This window comes from Lithobates pipiens, unplaced genomic scaffold (genome assembly GCF_037356315.1).
Source record: "Lithobates pipiens isolate NorthernLeopardFrog02 unplaced genomic scaffold, aLitPip1_a1.2 Scaffold_16, whole genome shotgun sequence".
Classification (NCBI taxonomy): Eukaryota; Metazoa; Chordata; class Amphibia; order Anura; family Ranidae; genus Lithobates; species Lithobates pipiens.
In genome coordinates, this window is record NW_027507748.1 from 79,318,420 (window position 1) to 79,337,024 (window position 18,605).

Sequence of the window (18,605 nt, forward strand, 5' to 3'; positions counted from 1 at the left end):
AGGTGCTTTGAGGGGTCACAGACTCCCAAAGCATCCTCCCAATGTTGAGGGTATGTGGCCTGGTACGGTTCAGGAGGGAGGGGGGGCCGCTCTCTCGTCCCCCCGCTTTTCCTGCGGCCTGCCAGGTTGCGTGCTCGGATAAAGGGTCTGATATGGATTTTTAGGGGGACCCCCACGTCAATTTTTTTTTTTTATTTGATGCGGGGTTCCCCTTAATATCCATATCAGACCTGAAGGGTCTGGTATGGATATTTAAGGGGACCCTCACGTCAATTTTTTTTTTTAATTTGACACGGGGTTCCCCTTAATATCCATGTCAGACCTGAAGGGCCTGGTAATTGAATTTAGGGGAACCCCCACGCTTTTTTTTTTTTTTTTTTTTGTATCAATGAATGAATGAATTGTCGGCTAATACAGAGAACACTCATTGAGTGTTCTCTGTATTACGGAGACCCGACAATTTAGCCGCAAGTGATTTTAAAAGACTTTTTTTCCTGCACAAATGACACTTTGTGCAGGGACAGTTCTAAGCACCAGAAACATGCGCCCCTTCACAGGCATACTATAGATACCCCCCAGCTACGAAATTTAAAGGAATATTACACTTTTATTGTTTCACTTTAATCATTATTAAAATCACTGCTCCTGAAAAAAACGGACGTTTTTAAAACTTTTTTTTGCATTGATCCATGTCCCCTGGGGCAGGACCCAGGTCCCCTAACACTTTTTAGGACAGTAACCTGCATATTACCCTTTAAAATTAGCACTTTAGATTTCTCCCATAGACTTGTATAGGGTGTTCCGGCTTTTCGAATTTGCTGCGAACAGCCCAAATTGTTCACTGTTCGCTGAACAGGCGAACAGGCAATGTTCGAGTCGAACATGAGTTCGACTCGAACTCGAAGCTCATCCCTACTCATGGCTAACAAACTTGCTGTACAGACTGCTGCCTATTCAGATACTGTCTCTCAATTAGTCTCAGACCTTTGGCTAGCAAACTGCTCAGCTTGGGGTCCTGCCTATTCAAACACTCAATGCGTCTCAGGCTAGATTTTTTAATTATTTTTTTAACCAGTAGGTGAGCTGATTAAAAAAAAAAAATACATACAAATTCATATATCCAGTGAAATGGATGAAGGAATTGTTCTCCTTGCATATTGTATTCTGACAGCAAGAACTCATCCGCTGTCAGAATACACTGATCAGTGCTGCAGCTGTTTGGCTGCAGCCCGTTGTTCACCAAACATTTTCTAACACTCCTATTCGGCAAAATTAATTCTTTAAATCAACTTCTGTTGAGTGAGAATTACCATAGATGGATCGATTTTCTGCCGGTCCCTGCTGAACTGGGCGAATTTTAATCCATCTATGGCCAGCTTCTGACTAGACATAGTGAATGGCTATTGTGGGGCAACTCCCACCTGCCAATCAGTTTCAGGCCTAGTCAAATACTCTTTCATGCCAAACAATGCTTAAACAGTCTTTTCTCACAGTGACAAAGAACTAGCAAGGGCTAGGGAGAGTCCCCAAAGTGCTGATGCTCTCATGCACATCACTGGATCAAGAGGACGCTCAGATAAAGGCCCGTACACTTTTGAAGCAATCGTACAATAATCTGATCGTTAGTTCACAGCTTTCGAAGGACAATCATGACAATTCATGTAAAGGTACAAAATGTTCTCATACAAAACCAGATTATGCGATTTACATTTAATCAGTAGAGTTTTTGGTACGTTTATGTATATGTAAATAGGAAATTATGACTGCCCTATGCACTTTTAGGACTATAAACCTTGCATAGAAAAAAAATCTTAAAAACATTACAATGAAAAATCTGTACATTCCCTTAAAGGTCTTTAACTTGCCTCCAAATCTTGTACATGTACATCATTTTGAGGAAGTGGTTATACCATGGTAATGTCTGCAGCTAGAGGCATCACCCCGGTACTATTTAAAAATTGTTAAAAAATCCAAAGTATTCAAAAACGCAAATTTTGGCGTCTTGAATACTTTGACAGTAGATCCCTCCAAAAGAGAACCTGTCACTCCCTATTACTGTCACAAGGGATGTTTACATTCCTTGTGACAGCAATAAAATTAATCAGATTTTGGACAGTGTAAAAAAAATAATATATCAATTAAGTAAAAATTAAATAAAAATTAAAGCGCCCCTGTCATTGCGTGCATAGAAACGTATACATAGGTTGCGTCCGCAAATGTAAATAGTGTTCAAATTACACATGTGAGGTATTGACACGATTGTTAGAGTGAAAGCAATAATTCTAACAAAAGACCTCCTCTATAACTCAAAACAGGTAACCCTTAAAAGTTTTTTAAAGCGTTGCCTATGGAGATCTTTAAAGGACTAAAGTCTCACGGTTTTTCACTTTAATCCATTAATGTGAAAAGCCTTCTGTGCTGCAGCAGCCCCCCAGAGCCCCCCTTTTTCTTACCTGAACCTGATCATTCCAGCGTCAAGCACGAGCCCAGAAAATCCAGCTGCTGGATAGATTGGATAGATTGATAGCAACAGGAGCCATTGGCTTCCGCTGCTGTCAATCAAATCCAGTGACACAGGAGTCGGGAGGTGGGGCCGAGTCCTGCTGTCTGTGTCAATGGCAGCAGCAGGACTCGGGAGCGTGACCACACAGGTGCCCCTATGGAAAGCAACTCTCCATGGGGGCAACATGAGGGAAAAAGGATGTTCTGGACAGCCACACTCTCGAATATAGCCTTTATTTGTAAAAACTCCAACTGATAAAAACCACAGCAAAAAATGGGACAAACGGGCCGACACTTTTCACACTTAACAGTGCTTAGTCATAGGCACCCAATGAAGAGGAGGGGCCAGGACCACCACCGAGGGACCCCAGAAAAAGAGGATCGGGGCTTCTCTATGCAAAACCTTTACACAGAGCAGGTAAGTATAACATGTTTGTTATTTAAAAAAACAAAACCTTTACAATCACTTTAAGTACCGTAGTTTATCGCCATTTCACGAGTGCGTACAATTTTAAAGTGTAACATGTTAGGTATCTATTTACTTGGCGTAACATAATTTTTCAGGTTATACAAACAAAAATTGGGCCAACTTTACTGTTTCTTTTTTTTTTCTTTTTTTTTTATTGAAGTGTATTTTTCCCCAAACATTTGAAAGACTGCTGCACAAGTACAGCGTGGCCAAAAACTTTACAACGACTGCATAAAATATTGCAACAAGTGCCATTTTATTCTCTTGGGTCTCTGCTAAAAATATATATATATATAATTTTTGGGGGATCTAAGTAAAAAATATTGATTTTAACTTGTAAACAACAACTGTCTGAAATAGGCTTGATCTTGAAGTGGTTAAAGTTCTTGTTGTTTTTTTTATTTTTTTTTATTTTCATACTAATTGTTTTCGTTTACAGTGTTAAGAGCGGTTTGAACATCAAATTCACATTTTTGTCGTTTGATATTGGAAATTACGCAGATGTGTTATTGTTTTATGAAGGCATTGGACCAAACAAAACCATGCGAGGTAGGCTTCAATGTTCAGGTATATTTTCATGCAAAATGTCAGGCATAAGTTAAAGCTACACGTTTGGATAAAAAGATTTACTATGATAGTTTCTTATATAGACATCTGCTATATAAATGGAAGACTTCACCTTGGTGTTACAGTATGTCTTTTATATAAAGTTGTTTAACATTATACTATGAGTCAGGCAAGAAGCAGATACATACAGCTACGGTGAACAATTCTGACACGAAATACAGTTTTGATAAAGTTGGCTGAATGGATGCCTTTGCTAACCTCAAAGTGTAGGAAGATGCAGGAAATTATTAATAAGTATGCTTTTGTATTGTGGAACTGCTGACGCATATTGTTTTCTGAGTAAAAGAACTCCTGATCCTACTGAGAGATTGTAGGCATGAAAATCCCTGTGCTTGCTCCTTATGTATTTTGTGTTAACACAGTGTTTTGCAGCAGCAGCAACATCATTGTAAAAGATTATAATAATAAGAAGGAGCAGCTCTGCCACAGCATGTCATCTGAACTTGTAAATGTTGCAGCCATGTAAATTCAGTATCATCTGCACATATCCAAAAATGCACACACAAATCTTAAGGAACTTGACATTCAATTCCCATAGCTGATATTTAGAATGGGACAACAGAATGAGATCCATTGCAATCATTATATGAGCAGTTTTTTTTCAACAGAATTACTATTCCATTAGTTGAACATCGTTAATGTTACACACGCAGAGAAGAAGTATTAAAAAAAAAACAAAAAAACTTAGAGACCCTGTCACCACCTTAAAAAATTGCAGGTAAAAGCACCAAAATAATAACCCATTTAACTACTTCAGCTCCGAAAGGTTTACGCTCATTCATGACATTCTTTGCGATACGGCCTTTGCGTTACTTTAACTGACAATTTAACTGACAATTGCGCAGACGTGCAACGCTGTACCCAAATAAAATATTTGTCCTTTTTTTCCACAAATAGAGCTTTCCTCTGCGGTTTTAATTTTTTGCGCTATAAACAAAAAAAAGTCAGACAATTTTGACTTTTTTACTTTCTGCTATAAAACATATCCATAAAAAAAAAAGAGGGAAGCAATTTCTTGCTTCTTACATTCATCAATTTAGGCCAATATGTATTCTTCTACATATTTTTGGTAAAAAAAAAAAAATCACAATAAGTATATATTGACTGGTTTGTGCAAAAGGTATAGTGTCTACAAACTGTGAGATATATATTTTTTTACTAGTAATGGCGGCAATCATCAACTTATAGCGGGACTGCGATATTGCGGAAATGGGACGCCTAACTGACACTTTTTGGGGACCAGTAACATTAATACAGCGATCAGTGCTAAAAAATATGTACCGTCACTGTATTAATGACACTGGCAGGGAAGAGGGTAAACATCAGGGGTGATCAAAGGGTTAACTGTATGCCCTGGGAGTGCTTTCCAACTGTGTGGGGGGTGGTCGTACTGTGGGACAGCAGAGATCTGTGTTTCTGCCTAGGAGAAACACAAGATCACTACCTTTCTTTGTCACAAAACGGCGGCCTACCTTGTTTACATAGACAGACTGCCATTCTGCCTGTCTCCAGAACTATCTGCGTGTCCTGTTGGCAATCACATTCGCTGGAGCCGCTCATTGGCTCCCGATTTGTCCAATCAAAGCACAAGCTCCCCAGACCCTGAAGTGGCAGATCACATACCTAGTACGTGATTTGGCGCAGAGTGGCTGCACTGCCACTGTATATCTGTGTGGGGCGGTCATGAAAAGGTTTAAATGCTTACATGCAGTGTTTTTCATTTCCAAAAATAATTTATTTACTTGCATTGTGCCCCTGAACTTGAATTTTACTACTTAAAGTGGAAGTTTAGTCACTAACTATAAACCTGCTCTCCACCACATTCTAATGCTGGTCATACACTATACAAAATATCTGCAAAAATTTGGTCATTTGGCTAGTTTGTTTGTTTTTTGGCCAGTTAATGGGCACAAAATCAATAATCGTAGAAAAGTTTTTGAGCTGAAAAAACAGGACAAGTTTCGAAAATTTTCTGCCAAACGAATGAAAAAAAAAATGAGTTTCCCATCCAAACTTTTGTACTAGGTATATGTAAAAAAAAAAAAAAAAAAATTGAATAATTTATGTCCACTGAACGATTTATCGGTCATTACATGATGGCACTATCGTTCGCTCTCACGGCCAAATGTTTGTTTTTCGATAATGGGTTCGGCCAATTTTTTTGTATTGTGTGTGGCCAGCATAAGCCTAATCTATCTTTCCCTATAAAGGAAATTGCTATACTTACCTGTTCTGTAGCTGTTCCTGTTTGATTCCACGCTGAGCTGTCAGCGGTGGCTTCAGTGTGTAGGAGAGGCAGCCAACAATAGAAGTCCCATAGTAAGTCTATGGTTGATGTCACTTCCCAGGCATTTTCCAGCCGTTGTCAGTTCTCTCCTGTACACAGCAGCTGCCGCTTGAGACCGGACCGGAGCCACTGCGGAACAGGTAACTTTAGGGATTTTTACTTGCCAGGGCTAGATAGATTAGGCTTAGAATGAGGCAGAGAGTAGATTTAGTGGGTTATTTACAAAAGGTAAATCCACTTTGCACTGCAAGTGCACTTGAAAGTGCAGTCGCTCTGAATTTAAGGGGTCGATCTTAAATGAGTGGAAGCTCTGCTGATTTTATCATCCAATCACGTGCAAGCTAAAATGCTGTTTTATATTTTCCTTGCATGTCCCCCTCGGATCTACAGCGACTTTACTTCCAAGTGCACTTGCAGTGCAAAGTGGATTTTCCTTTAGTAAATAACCCCCTTAGTGTTAGTCTTTGACTAAACTTCCACTTTAAAGAAAAGTCCTTTCTCTAGTACAGCTCACTCCATCCTAGCACACCATATGCCTCTTTCCATCTGAGAGTGTCTAATTACTCACTGTACTGTCTAAGCTCCACCCCTAGCTTCGCTATTGCGGAAGAATAAACAAGGACTTTGTTGTTTTGAAAGCATTCTGTTGATACTGACTTGTCTGTCAAGTACCTCCGAATGTGAGTTCAGGAGCTAACTATACAGCCAAGATGGGTCTCTGCAGGCCTTCTATGGATTCAGGTTGCTGTGTCAGACCCAATGTCTGAAGTCCTAAATTGGTGACAAAGAAGGGCTAGATCATTCAGTACAGATTCTTAGTGCTGTTTGTAACCTCCAAGGACAGTTGTTGCCCTGTAAATTCTTCCCTCCAATGAGGTCATGTGGTGGCCCCTTTCATTTATCTCACAGGAGTTTCAATGTGGTGGTAGTAGAAGCCTTAGCAAGCACCCCAATGTCCTTCATTTGATGATAATAGGGGGTTTTCTGGGGATTACCTGTGGCCTGTGAGAAGGTCTGTAAAGAGGTCCTGACGGTCTTCTGAGACTGTCATATATTTAGACGAGGTGTGCAAAGCTAATACAGGAATATTGTATCCACCACTTGCTGAGATCACCACCAGCTGGTGCTGGAGTGTCCAATCAGTAAGTAAGAGAGAATTTAGACTGTGAGTGTGCCACTTTCTAGCTGATTGTAGGTAAAATGTTCCTAGCGAGTGAGGAACAGTGTTAGTATGTGGACTGCTGCACATATGCGCCCACATTTCTTTGGATTTCAACCCCTCTCCTGTCCTGTTCCCCTTTTCCTGCCTCTTTCCCCTTATCTTCTCAGATCTGCTCACCTGTCCCTTAACCCCCCTGACGGTATTCCCGAGTCTGACTCGGGGTGGATTTTTTATACCAAGAGCGGTATCCCCGAGCCAGACTCGGGACAGCGTCGCTGGATCCAGGAGGAGGTTTACTTATCTTCTCCTTCGGATCCAGCGTTGTCTCCCCGCTGTACGAGCGAGCCGTGTCTCGCTCGATGCATCACACCGCCGATCTCCGTGCCCTGCGAGCGTTGCGACGCACGGGCACGGAGATCGGCGCCAAATTCAAAAAGTGAAACAAACAGTAAACATACAGTATAATGTAATCTTACAGATTACATTGCTGTATGTAAATATTTCACATCCCCGTTGTCCCTAGTGGTCTGCCCAGTGTCCTGCATGCAGTTTTATATAATAAAAACTGTTCTTTATGCCTGGAAACTGGAGATTGTCCATAGCAACCAAAACTGTCACTGTACATCAAAAATGATTTTAGACCAGCTAGAAAACAGCGATAATAAATTAGAATCACTCGCAGAATTGAGGGATAGCGATTTGTGGGGAGATCCGTCATCAAATACTGAAAAGTAATGACAGTGACAATTCTGCAACTGAGCAAATTTCAGTGTTTTTGATTTGATTACATTATTGAATAATTTTTATTATTGTTATATTATTATTTGGTACAATTATTTATAATTATTTATTATATTATAATTTATGATTTAATTTTTCAAACTTTATCATACCCGGGATGTCTGCTAGACTCTGGTTTGGACAGATTTAAGAGAGTTATTCCTAAGAATTGCAGGACTACAATATAAAACGCCAAATTTTCATGCAAAATAATGGTACCGCTTTTAGCACCTAAAATCCGAAATAATCGTACCGCCAGGGAGGTTAACTCCCCTTTGCTCTCCTGACTTTTCATTTCTTCTCCTGTTCTTTTTCCTCCCTTTCCTTTTCTCTCCCATCATCTTATGTCCTCTCCTGTTGTTTTTGCCTCCTCCTCCTTTTCTATCCCATCATCTTTTCTCCTCTCCTGTCTTTTTTTTTCTCCATCTCCTTTTCTATACCATCATCTTCTCTAATCTCCTGTTCATTTGCCTCCCCTTCCTTTTCTCTCCCATCATCTTTTTTCCTCTCCTGTATTTTTATCTTCAGCTCCTTTTCTATACCATCATCCTCTCTAATCTCCTGTCCATTTGCCCCCCCCCCCCCTCCTTTTCTCTCCTATCATCTTATCTCCTCTCCTGTTGTTTTTGCCTTCTCCTCATTTGCCATCCCATCATCTTCTCTCCTCTCCTGTCTTTTTGTTTCCCACTCCTCTTCTATCCCATCAACTGCTTTCCTCTTAACCCACCCACCACTTCTCCTCTCTCCTTTCATCCTTCTCTTCTGTCCTGTCGCCCCATATCCTCTTCTCATCTATATCTTAATGTGGATGTAAACCCACCACTTACCCAGTATAAACTAATGGCACAGTATTCATTTATATATACATGCAAGCCTCATGCATGTATTGCTACCTTGCAAATATTAACCCCTTTAGCAGTAGGCACCCCGCAAAACTCTAGAATCAGTGGGTGGGTCTTTTTGCCAGATCTCAGTGGGCGGAGTCGTGATGTCAAAAGACTCCTCTCCTGCGTCTATACTCTCCTATTTTACAGTCAGGCCGCGTACACACGCGGGGACTGTTCGCTCAACTTTGTTCGTCAAACAGTTTCAGCGGACAGTCCGCTCAAAATTAGCATGGACGGACTTGCCCACACACGACGAACGAACAGTCCGCTGAAACCGTGCACGATGACGTGAACGGCACGTACGACGGGACTAGAAAACGACGTCCTATACACTGCAATGCAACCTTCGGCGTGTAAATTCTTTCTGAGCATGCGCGAGACTTAGTTTGACGAACAAGCCTACACACGGGCGGACTGTCCGCTCAAGCCAAGTTTCAGCGGACAGTTTTTCGGAATTTCCGAAAAACTTTGTTAGTCAAACTGTCCTCTGAAACTGTCCGCTGAAGCCCACACACGAGCGGACTGTCCGCTGAAACACTGTTCAGCGGACAAAGTTGAGCGAACAGTCCCCGCGTGTGTACGCGGCCTTACACTGATCATGCCCCATGATGAGTAACATCCAGTCAAAACTCAGGAAAGGCACCACATGACTTCAGCATATCCAATCATGGGCGGCACAGTGGTGTAGTGGTTAGCACTCTCACCTAGCAGTAAGAAGTGTCACTGGTTTGAATCCCAACCACGACACTACCTGCCTGGAGTTTGCATGTTCTCCCTGTGCCTGCGTGGGTTTCCTCCGGGTACTCCGGTTTCCTCCCACAATCCAAAGACATGCAGGTAGGTTAATTGGCTTCTGTTTAAAATTGGCCCTAGTATATGAATGGGGACGTTGGATTGTGGGTTCCTTGAGGGTAGGGACTGATGTGAGTGTGCAATGTACAGGGATAAGGACAATTGTAGACACTCACTTAGGTTGAACTGGATGGACTGGTGTCTTTATTCAACCTTACTAATTATGAAACTATATGCTGAGGTGTTGAGCAGCCAATCCTGGGAGAGCTGGAGAAGAAAGGATGGGGATGTGAAGATGGAATTATAACACACGCTCTGCTCTCTTGCTTGTTCATGAGATAAAGAAATCACAGCAGTGGGGGATATGGCGACACAAACTTTTCTGTGTGTCGTTTTTTTATCTTCCTAAAATAAAATACAAGAGGATTGCTCAGAGCTGGATTAACTCTTAGTAGCAGGACTGGGTACAGGTGACTTGATATCCTCTACTGTACCAGGTAGATGTCTTCATTAAAAAAAGAAAAATCAGGTTTACATCCACTTTAAGCATTGCTCTCTTTCACTCATTCCTTTTTATTTTACTTATCATGTCATAATTAGATTAATTCAAAACAGCCTAATGAAGCACAACAATGTACAATTCATATCAAATTGAATATAGTCTATAGATATGTTCTGATAAAAGATATTCCAGTCAATTTTGTTTTCATAATGACTATTCTAATGCAGTCATGAATTGTATCACATGTTAAAGTATGTACTATCTGTATTCTTTATCCTTTATTCAACCAAGGCAATACAATTACAAGTGTAAGTATAGTAATTAGTGCACTGCAATGAGTTAAAAGGACCTTTAATACATCTCAAAGAGAATGTCATTCACCATATCACTGTAATTGGTTTTTATGAAAAACTTTGTCAGAGTTTGTATGGTAAACAGGTTAAAGCAATTAGAGTACATTTAAATCATTTTTCTATCATGACTATCCTTTGTGTGCAAAATTAACATCAATGTCATTTTGAACACTGAATACTCAAATTTTTTATCAGTAACATAATGAGTTTTTGCTCTGCATTTATTTTTAGCTTTTCATGATAGATCCACAAATCCTGGGATAATTCGGATTTTTTCTGATAAAGCAACAGTAGAATTTGATGCGCTTTCTGATGGTCGGCCAGGCTTTTTAGCAATCTATACAACTTTTACCAACAGCAGTATATCCAGTAAGTATATTTTCTTTAATACGATAGAATGAAAATCTTCTGATCCGGTCATCTGTTAAAGTGACACCTGCCAAAGGTGGGATTTCCCTTCATTCTTGGGAGATTTCCACTCACTTCCTGCAATGTCTTTAGAACAGGAAGTGAAGAACCATGAAATTAGCTCATTACCGATTAATGTAGAGTTTGTAAATCTAATTGTATTAGTTCTTAGGACAGAGTAAGCTATAGCCAACATATTTGGGGTTTGTTAAAGTCCCCTTCATCAGGGCTTTAATAGCTGTGTAAGATTGGGAAGCAGGGTTCTTGGAAAAAAAATTATAATAATATTCGTCTGTGTGATATTAAAGTTATTCAGCAGTCATTGTGTGTAGGGCTGTCATTGCTGACCTTCTTTTGAAAATGCTAATTGCCTTGCTACAATATTGTTTGATCTGCGGTATGCAAATCAGGAAGCAGAGAAAACCTAATCCTTATGTGCATACTTGTTTAAAGTATTGAAACCAAAAGATCAGCGTGATAACCAGTTAAGTTAACCTCCTCATGCCTGTGCTATAGCCCAAAGATAGCTACAGTGTGGACCTAAATTGCTGGGTAGGTGTCCATGTACGATCTCCCAAGCATGCGCTGCCTGTGCACCCCCTGTGGGGTACATGCAGTGTGCCCTGTGATCAGCAAGTCCACGAAGCTCGGCTGATCACAGATCAGAGTAAGGGGCTGATCCTGGCCCTTTACCACGTGATCCTTACCACGTGATCAGCTTTCATTGGCAATCATTGCCAATGGCATTGCCAATGACAGCTGATCACGTGATGTAAACAGAAGATTGTAATTGGCTTTTTTTAGGAAAAAAAGCCAATTACCAGCTTCTGTCAGAGGGAGATCATTCCCACACATGGAAGCCGACTGCTGCTAAGCAGCGCCTATCAGTTCTGCCTACCAGTGCCCGCCAGTGCCACCTACCAGTGCCCACCAGCACCACCTATCAATGCCCACCAGTGCTGCCTATCACTGCCCATCAGTGCCTCATCAGTGCCACCTATCAGTGCTGCCTAGCAGTGTCACCTATCAGTGCCTATCAGTGCCCATCAGTGGCATCCAGCAATGCCCATCAGTGCCACCTATCAGTGATAAATAAGCTATAAACCAGGAGTGTCCAGTAAATAAGGAGGTGCAGGGGCTCGGCCCCCTGCAGGGAACCAAACTCATAAATTTTTTATGATTTTTTTTTTCAAGTCTCAGGCTCTAAATGGCTTGAAAAAGGTTGGGCTTGGGGCGCAGACCACTTCACCTGAACCCACCCACTTGCGACAATAGCAAATTAATATTCGCTATTGTCTTCTGGCTTCCCCTCCCGGCCAGTCAGGACAGGAGGCAGATCAGGTTGGCTGGGAGGAGAAGCTGAGGAAGCCATGGAGGGGTGAGTGCAGGGGGTCTGTCACTGTGGAGGGTGAGTGTGGGGGGCCATCACCGTGGAAGGTGGGTGTGGGGGAGGAGTCGTCACCATGGAGGGGTGAGTGTGGGGGGGAGTCACCACGGAGGGGTGAGTGTGGAGGAGGGGCCGTCATGTCTTGGGGTCGAGTGCGTGGAGAGGCTGAGTGCACCTGCCGCCACTGGTATTAACCCTTGCTGTGTGGGCCCAACCCCACTGCAGGGGATAATTTTTTGTCTTCCCAGGGTTGTATTTTATTTGATCTGACATGTTAACTTGCGTTCATCTTTTTAAAAAACAGCAACAGGATATTCCTTTAAACACTTGTTGTGCTAATGCTAAAATTTCTATAAGCTTGCATTTAGGCTTTGTGCTTATTACTCCTAGTTTCTAGGCAGGCAAAATGAGCTGGCTTTGATAAATAAGCAGAAGAACGCTATTATAGGGTAATGTTCCCCAGAGCCAGTTTTCAACAAGCTTTAGATCAGGACCTGTTGTTCTGGCATTTGCAACTCCTATTTCTAAAATAAGCTTGCCTTCTGTGCTCGCTGAATGGCTTAGCTAGAGAAAGTAAAGCACCTTTCAATATTTCAGCATGTTTTATTTTTGGCTTAGTTTCTGCAGCTCACTAATGAATTTGGCAGAACAAGGGTTTGTTTTGTGCTGTTTGGAAAGATGGCAAAGCGAGTTTTATGATTTCAAATGTGGTACTTGTCAGTAGAAAAGAGGCAATATTTTTTGAATCTATGTACAAAGAATAACAATAATATGCCAGAGTTTTAAAATGACTTTCAATCAAGAGGCAGACATACATGAGAGATTAAAGTAAGCAAACAATGTACTTGCATTTGTTTTCCTTGACATGCATTCTGTGGATGTGCATGGTCATGTGAAATTCAGGGTCCAACTGAGGTAATAGGGAATTAGGTGATCTGATACATTTGGCACCATGAGTGGTTGTCTTTAGCATAGGGCTTTCATGTTGAAAAATCCTACATATCACTAAGCTTAACCAGTTGCCGACCGCCGCACGCCGATGTACGTCGGTACAATGGCACGGGCAGGCATAAGGACATACATGTACGTCCCTTGCCTCCCGCGGGTCGGGGGCCCGATCGGGCCCCCGCCCGGTGCCTGCGGCGGTCGGTATTCGTTCGGGAGCGATCCCGGACGAGGGGACGGCCATTCATTCATGGCCACCCCCTCGCGATCGCTCCCGACGAATAGAAATCCCCGGTGACATCACTTCCTCTCCTGTAATGTAAACACAGGAGAGGAAGTGATGTATTCTCTCCTCCGTGTCGGTATTTTTCGTTCCGACACGGAGGAGAGCGGATCAGTAAGTTGCACAAACACTCACACACACAGTAGAACATGCCAGGCACACTCACACCCCCCCTTTACCCCCCGATCACCCCCCCAATTACCCCTGCCCCCCAGTCACAGTGACACCAATGTCATTTTTTTTTTTTTTTGCATTGGTGTCATTTGTGACTGTAATAACTGTTAGGGCAGTTAGAGTTAGCCCCCTTTAGTTCTAATGTACCCCCCTAACCCCCCCAATAAAGGTTTAACCCCGTGATCACCCCCCGTCGCCAGTGTCACTAAGGCTGGGTTCACATTGCAGCGGTTTATGAGAACGAATGTGATTCGCACCGCACTGCAGTGCAAATCACATCCGATCTCTGTGCGATTCGAGTTCAGCCATTCGCCGCACCCGCCACACCCGCCGCACCCGCCGCAAATTCGCACGGGACCCTTTTTTTGGCCCGCAGCAGAATCGGATCGCATGGGTGTTCACACCATGCGATCCGAGTTTGCAGATCGCACTGCGATATGCGAACTGATCTGGGGGTGTCAGTAACATTTCACTGACACTCCCAGCAGTTCGCATAGGGCAGTGTGAACTGCCGCCGGGAGGCATGCGATGCGGGAACCCGCCGCGGATTCGCGGCGTTTCCGCATCGCTCCAGTGTGAACCCAGCCTAATAAGCGATCATTTTTCTGATCGCCGTATTAGTGTCACAGGTGACGCTAGTTAGGCAGGTAGGTATTTAGGTTCGCCGCAGCTTTTTATAGCGCCAGGGACCCCATATACTACCGCATAAAGCCCCCTGATTGCCCCCTAGTTAACCCTTTCACCAGTGATCACCATATAACTGTTACAGGTGACGCTGGTTGGTTAGTTATTTTTTTATAGTTTCAGGGCACCCGCCATTTATTACCTAATAAAGGTTTAACCCCCTGATCACCCGGCGGGTGTCATTTGTGACTAATAACTGTTAGGGCAGTTAGGGTTAGCCCCCTTTAGTTCTAAGGTACCCCCCTAACCCCCCCAATAAAGGTTTAACCCCGTGATCACCCCCCGTCGCCAGTGTCACTAAGGCTGGGTTCACATTGCAGCGGTTTATGAGAACGGATGTGATTCGCACCGCACTGCAGTGCAAATCACATCCGATCTCTGTGCGATTCGAGTTCAGCCATTCGCCGCACCCGCCGCAAATTCGCACGGGACCCTTTTTTTGGCCCGCAGCAGAATCGGATCGCATGGGTGTTCACACCATGCGATCCGAGTTTGCAGATCGCACTGCGATATGCGAACTGATCTGGGGGTGTCAGTAACATTTCACTGACACTCCCAGCAGTTCGCATAGGGCAGTGTGAACTGCCGCCGGGAGGCATGCGATGCGGGAACCCGCCGCGCATTCGTGGCGTTCCCGCATCGCTCCAGTGTGAACCCAGCCTAATAAGCGATCGTTTTTCTGATCGCTGTATTAGTGTCACAGGTGACGCTAGTTAGGCAGGTAGGTATTTAGGTTCGCTGCAGCTTTTTATAGCGCCAGGGACCCCCATATACTACCGCATAAAGCCCCCTAATTGCCCCCTAGTTAACCCTTTCACCAGTGATCACCATATAACTGTTACAGGTGACGCTGGTTGGTTAGTTATTTTTTTATAGTTTCAGGGCACCCGCCATTTATTACCTAGTCTCACTAGTGTACCCCTAAATTTAGGGGTGTCTACTTTCCAAAATGGGGTCATTTGGGGGGGGGTTTGTGCCATCTTGGCATTTTATGGCCTTCAAAACTGTAACGCCCTTAGAAAGCCTGAAGGCGGTGCTTGGTTTTCGGGGCCCCGTACGCGGCTAGGCTCCCAAAAAGTCCCACATATGTGGTATCCCCATACTCAGGAGAAGCAGCAGAATTTATTTTGGGGTGTCATTTCACATATGCCCATGGCATGCGTGAGCAATATATCATTTAGTGACAACTTTGTGAAAAAAAAAAAAAAAAAAAAAAGTTTGTAATTTTCCCGCAACTTGTGGCAAAATATAAAATATTCCATGGACTCAACATGCCTCTCAGCAAATAGCTTGGGGTGTCTACTTTCTAAAATGGGGTCATTTGTGGGGGTTTTGTGCCATCTTGGCATTTTATGGCCTTCAAAACTGTAATAGGTAGTGAGGAGTGAAATCAAAAAATTACGCCCTTAGAAAGCCTGAAGGCGGTGCTTGGTTTTCGGGGCCCCGTACGCGGCTAGGCTCCCAAAAAGTCCCACATATGTGGTATCCCCGTACTCAGGAGAAGCAGCAGAATTTATTTTGGGGTGTCATTTCACATATCCCCATGGCATGCATGAGCAATATATCATTTAGTGACAACTTTGTTAAAAAAAAAATAAAAAAAAAAAAGTTTGTAATTTTCCCGCAACTTGTGGCAAAATATAAAATATTCCATGAACTCAACATGCCTCTCAGCAAATAGCTTGGGGTGTCTACTTTCTAAAATGGGGTCATTTGTGGGGGTTTTGTGCCATCTTGGCATTTTATGGCCTTCAAAACTGTAATAGGTAGTGAGAAGTGAACTCAAAAATTTACGCCCTTAGAAAGCCTGAAGGCGGTGCTTGGTTTTCGGGGCCCCGTACGCGGCTAGGCTCCCAAAAAGTCCCACATATGTGGTATCCCCATACTCAGGAGAAGCAGCAGAATTTATTTTGGGGTGTCATTTCACATACGCCCATAGCATGTGTGAGCAATATATCATTTAGTGACAACTTTGTGTAAAAAAAAAAAAAAAAATTTTTTTTTGTCATTATTCAATCGCTTGAGGCAAAAAAATAAAATATTCAATGGGCTCAACATGCCTCTTATCAATTTCCTTAGGGGGTCTACTTTCCAAAATGGGGTCATTTGGGGGGGTTTTGTACTGCCCTGCCATTTTAGCACCTCAAGAAATGAGATAGGCAGTCGTAAACTAAAAGCTGCGTAAATTCCAGAAAACGTACCTTAGTTTGTAGATGTGACAACTTTTGCGCAAACCAATAAATATACAGTTATTGACTTTTTTTTTACCAAAGACATGTGGCTGAATACATTTTGGCCTAAATGTATGACTAAAATTGAGTTTATTGGATTTTTCTAATAACAAAAAGTAGAAAATATCATTTTTTTTCAAAATTTGCGGTCTTTTTACGTTTATATCGCAAAAAATAAAAATCGCAGAGGCAATCAAATACCATCAAAAGAAAGCTCTATTTGTGGGAAGAAAAGGACGCAAATTTTGTTTGGGTACAACATTGCATGACCGCGCAATTACCAGTTAAAGCAGCGCAGTGCCAAAGTGTAAAAAGACCTCTGGTCATTTACCAGCAAAATGGTCCGGTCTGAAAGTGGTTAAAAGGATCCCTGAAAACAACATGCCACTTACATTAAAGTAATTAAAGTGGTTGTAAACCTCTAAAATACAAAATTAACAAAGCATATCCTCTTAGCCCTTGTACACACGGTCGGACATTCCAACAACAAAATCCGTCAGATTTTGTACGACAAGTTTTGTCTGAAACTGGTGTTGCATACACATGGTCGGACAAAGTTGTGGGAAAATCCAATAGTTCGTAACGTGATGACGTTATTTCATTACGATGGGACTATGTTCAGGCTAGTAGCCAATAGCTTTGGTCTAGGAATTTGATCTGAGCATGCGTGGCACTTTGTCCGATCGGAATTCTCTACAAACGATCGGACAAGGTTCGATTGGATCATGTTGTCGGAAAATTTTATAGCCCGGCTCTAAAACGTTGTCGGTCGGATATTCCGATGGAAACAGTCCGATGGAGCCCCCACACGGTCGGATTATCCGACAACATGGTCCGATCTGACATTTTCTGTCAGAATGTCCGACCGTGTGTACAAGGGCTTATAATGTGTACTTGCCTCTATTCAAAGCACCTAGTTTGATTTATGTCACCTCTCTCATTCCTCTGCTATCTGCATGTGTCACTTATAAGAGTACCAGACAATCCTGGGACATGCCCCCTGCCAATCCTCTTCCCCTCCTCCAGCAACACACTGCAGGTGATTGGCAGTCTCAACTGTGCATGTTTCCCAATGCAATTGTGTAGAGGGGAGTGTTTCCTTTTCCTACTCTCATGTCTCAGATTACCCTCAACTCCCTGCTCTATGCTGTGCATTGAATGACATCAGATCCCCACCCTTTGTCTACTGCAGCTCACAAATTCTGGACATTAAATAAATGTAGACGAGAGGGTTCTGCAGATAAACAGGTACAATTTGTGTGTTTGATCTCGATGTATCACCTGAGACAAGTCACTTCACTGAGTATGTGTTAGGCCGCGTACACACGGGCGGACTGTATGGCCTACTTAGTCCGTCATACAATCCGACAGTTCGTCATACTTTCGAATGAACGGACTTGACCACACACGGATGCACAAACAGTCCGTCGAAAGCTTGCGCGATGACGTGTACAGCACGTACGACGGGACTAGAAATAGGAAGTCCAATACACAGCAATGCACCCTTCCGCCGTGTAAATCCTTTCTGAGCATGCGCCATTCTTAGTCCGTCGAACTAGCCTACTCACGAGCGGATTGTCCGCTGAAACAAAAGTATGACGGACAGAATTTCGAAAAATCCGAAATACTTAGTACGCCAGACTGCACGCTGAAAAAGTCAGCTGAAGCCCACACACGAGCGGACTGTCCGCTGAAATGTGTTTTTCGGCGGACTAAGTAGGCCATACAGTCCGCCCGTGTGTACGCGGGCTTAGGGTTTACAACCACTTTAAAAACAATTTTTTTTTCCATTTTGGATAGCGTAAGGTAGGAGGTATAACCCCAGTTAGGTTTTATTTGTCATGTGTGTCCCATTGAGGAGGTTTCCCTTTACATTGTGTTCCATTGTCCCATATCCAAAAAAATGTAGGGTGCGGAAATCCCTTCAAATTGAGGAAATCTCTGGTTGTCACCAGAACTAGTGTCCCCGTTGGAATATTTCCCCTTTATTACTATTCTGGTGACAACCCAACATTTGGGATTTTCTTTCACTTTCAATGATAATGGTAAATAGGACAAACAGGAAGGGTGAATGACCCTAATGGGGACACAGACAGCAAGAAACAAGCTGACGGATGTTCTATCCCCTCTCC

At 42.8% G+C, this 18,605-nt stretch overlaps 1 protein-coding gene across 1 annotated transcript in view; it reads left to right on the forward strand.

Annotated features, from left to right (window-relative positions):
- TMPRSS15 (transmembrane serine protease 15) overlaps positions 1 to 18,605 on the forward strand; it is a 619,275-nt gene that overhangs the window by 271,019 nt on the left and 329,651 nt on the right. Inside the window, exons 8-9 of the mRNA XM_077480049.1 lie at positions 3,411 to 3,520; positions 10,593 to 10,730. Of these exons, the coding sequence (XP_077336175.1) occupies positions 3,411 to 3,520; positions 10,593 to 10,730 (248 nt within the window). The remainder of the gene's footprint in view (positions 1 to 3,410; positions 3,521 to 10,592; positions 10,731 to 18,605) is intronic.